The sequence below is a fragment of the Phytophthora parasitica genome, assembly GCF_000247585.1.
Source record: "Phytophthora parasitica INRA-310 unplaced genomic scaffold supercont2.12, whole genome shotgun sequence".
NCBI lineage: Eukaryota > Oomycota > Peronosporomycetes > Peronosporales > Peronosporaceae > Phytophthora > Phytophthora nicotianae.
The window spans coordinates 1,343,507-1,345,169 of NW_008648998.1; the positions used below are offsets into that span (position 1 = coordinate 1,343,507).

Sequence of the window (1,663 nt, forward strand, 5' to 3'; positions counted from 1 at the left end):
TGTGTGGAATACACCAGGTGTAAACCCGTGTAACCCCGTTACAGAAACTGCTTCCGAGCCACAGGTACTTTGTCATCCAATTCAACTTCTGCTTCAACATCAATAGTCCGCTGTGGAGCGACATTGGGTAGCTCCACACGAAATACTGTGTCCTTGTACTTCCTTAAGACGGCTTCTTCAGGGCGTCCACGTAATTGATCCCATCCTTACTGTAGCTGCCGAGAAGCCTTATCGGACTGATCGTCTGTAATGCGAATTGCAAAGCAGAACGATGATTCTTCACGCTGCATTCGCCGGAATTAGCGAGGTGATATCACGTTAGTGTTACCCAATTCAGAGATGAAGTCGTGCTTGGCGTAGAAGAGTAGTTTTTCATCCTGATCCTCGATATGTCGTGACAAATTCTTCTTTCGCCGACCACCAGCAACTAAAACACCAGCTTGAACTCGAGGACAGCGATGCAAAGTTAGACCAGTGTTGGCTCCACGGGGACGTACAGTTCTAGTGGACCAATCGATGTCTGGATTTACCTTTTCAAGCCAAGGGAATCCGTGAAGTACATTCTTACCTTCTGGAATGTCCATAACGAAAATGTCGGAATCGTACAACGGAAAGCCACACATCGAAAGAGTAATTCGAGTTGTCCGTCGGGGAATACTCACACGCTGTCCGCTGCCCAGTTTCACATTCAGAGGTTTCGAAGACGCCTTGATCGGTAAGCCGAGGCTTGAAGCGACCTGGGCGTCGATCGCATTGAATGACGCGCCACTATCAATGAAAATTGATATAGCAGCGTCAGCAATTCGACCTCTTTGAGATAAATAGCCGTACACTTTCTCTTTAGTCGAGAGAACAGCGTCATCCGCATGGTAATGAAGCTGTTTCGGTAGGGGGCTGTCAGAACGTGGACGGCTACCACGGACTGACTGCTTGGCCCAATGGGATGCCAACCCACCGGGCCTAAGCGTTTTTTGAAGTCAACACCTTGGCATCCGCCTTCTTCTTGAAGCAGACAGCCTCGGTATGACCTGGTTTTTCGCAATACGCACAACTAGGCCTGTCACCATTCCTCCCAGTCGTATCAAGAGACTGATGGGGCTTGGATGACGCTACAGGGTTCTTCTTCTGAGATTGTGGCTTGCTTTGAGGTTTATCGCCCCGCTGATCCTTCTGAACACCTGGTCCAGGGATTGTCGCTCGAGAATCTTCGAAGCGTTGAGCTAGCTCGATGACTTTTTTAAGTGTCGACGGTACATTTTGTGACACAAAAGCGCTAGTGTCAGAGCGAAGTTTCTGTTGGTAATACCAACGTTTGACCACTTCAGGCAGCTCGCAGTCGAGTTGAGACAGCAAGTGCAGGGATTTCGCTGTGTACGCCTGCTGGGACCCACTCCATCGAAGGTTATGCAACCTCGACAGCACCTTATGCTGGAAGTCTGCCTCTCGGAAGCGCTCACGAATTCTTTGCTTGAATATGGTCCACGTAGCTGGCTGGTCACCAAGAGAAATCTTAAAGTCGCGGTACCACGTCTGAGCTGCCGGGCCCAAGTTACCAAAAGTAGTATCGACAAAGTCGGACGACTCAGCCTCCATCTCCTCGCTGTAGTTAGAATAGTACTGCTCAGTGCTAAACAGCCATAACTCCAAGTCGTCGTTGGACTGT

General features: G+C 49.5%; 1 protein-coding gene across 1 annotated transcript; it reads right to left on the reverse strand.

Moving 5' to 3' along the window:
• Positions 1-960: 960 nt before the first annotated feature.
• PPTG_07702 (hypothetical protein) lies at positions 961-1,593 on the reverse strand (the record flags this gene model as incomplete). The annotated part of the gene is made up of 1 exon (XM_008901977.1): positions 961-1,593. One exon carries the CDS (start codon positions 1,591-1,593, stop codon positions 961-963), a length of 633 nt encoding a protein of 210 aa, XP_008900225.1.
• Positions 1,594-1,663: the final 70 nt, after the last annotated feature.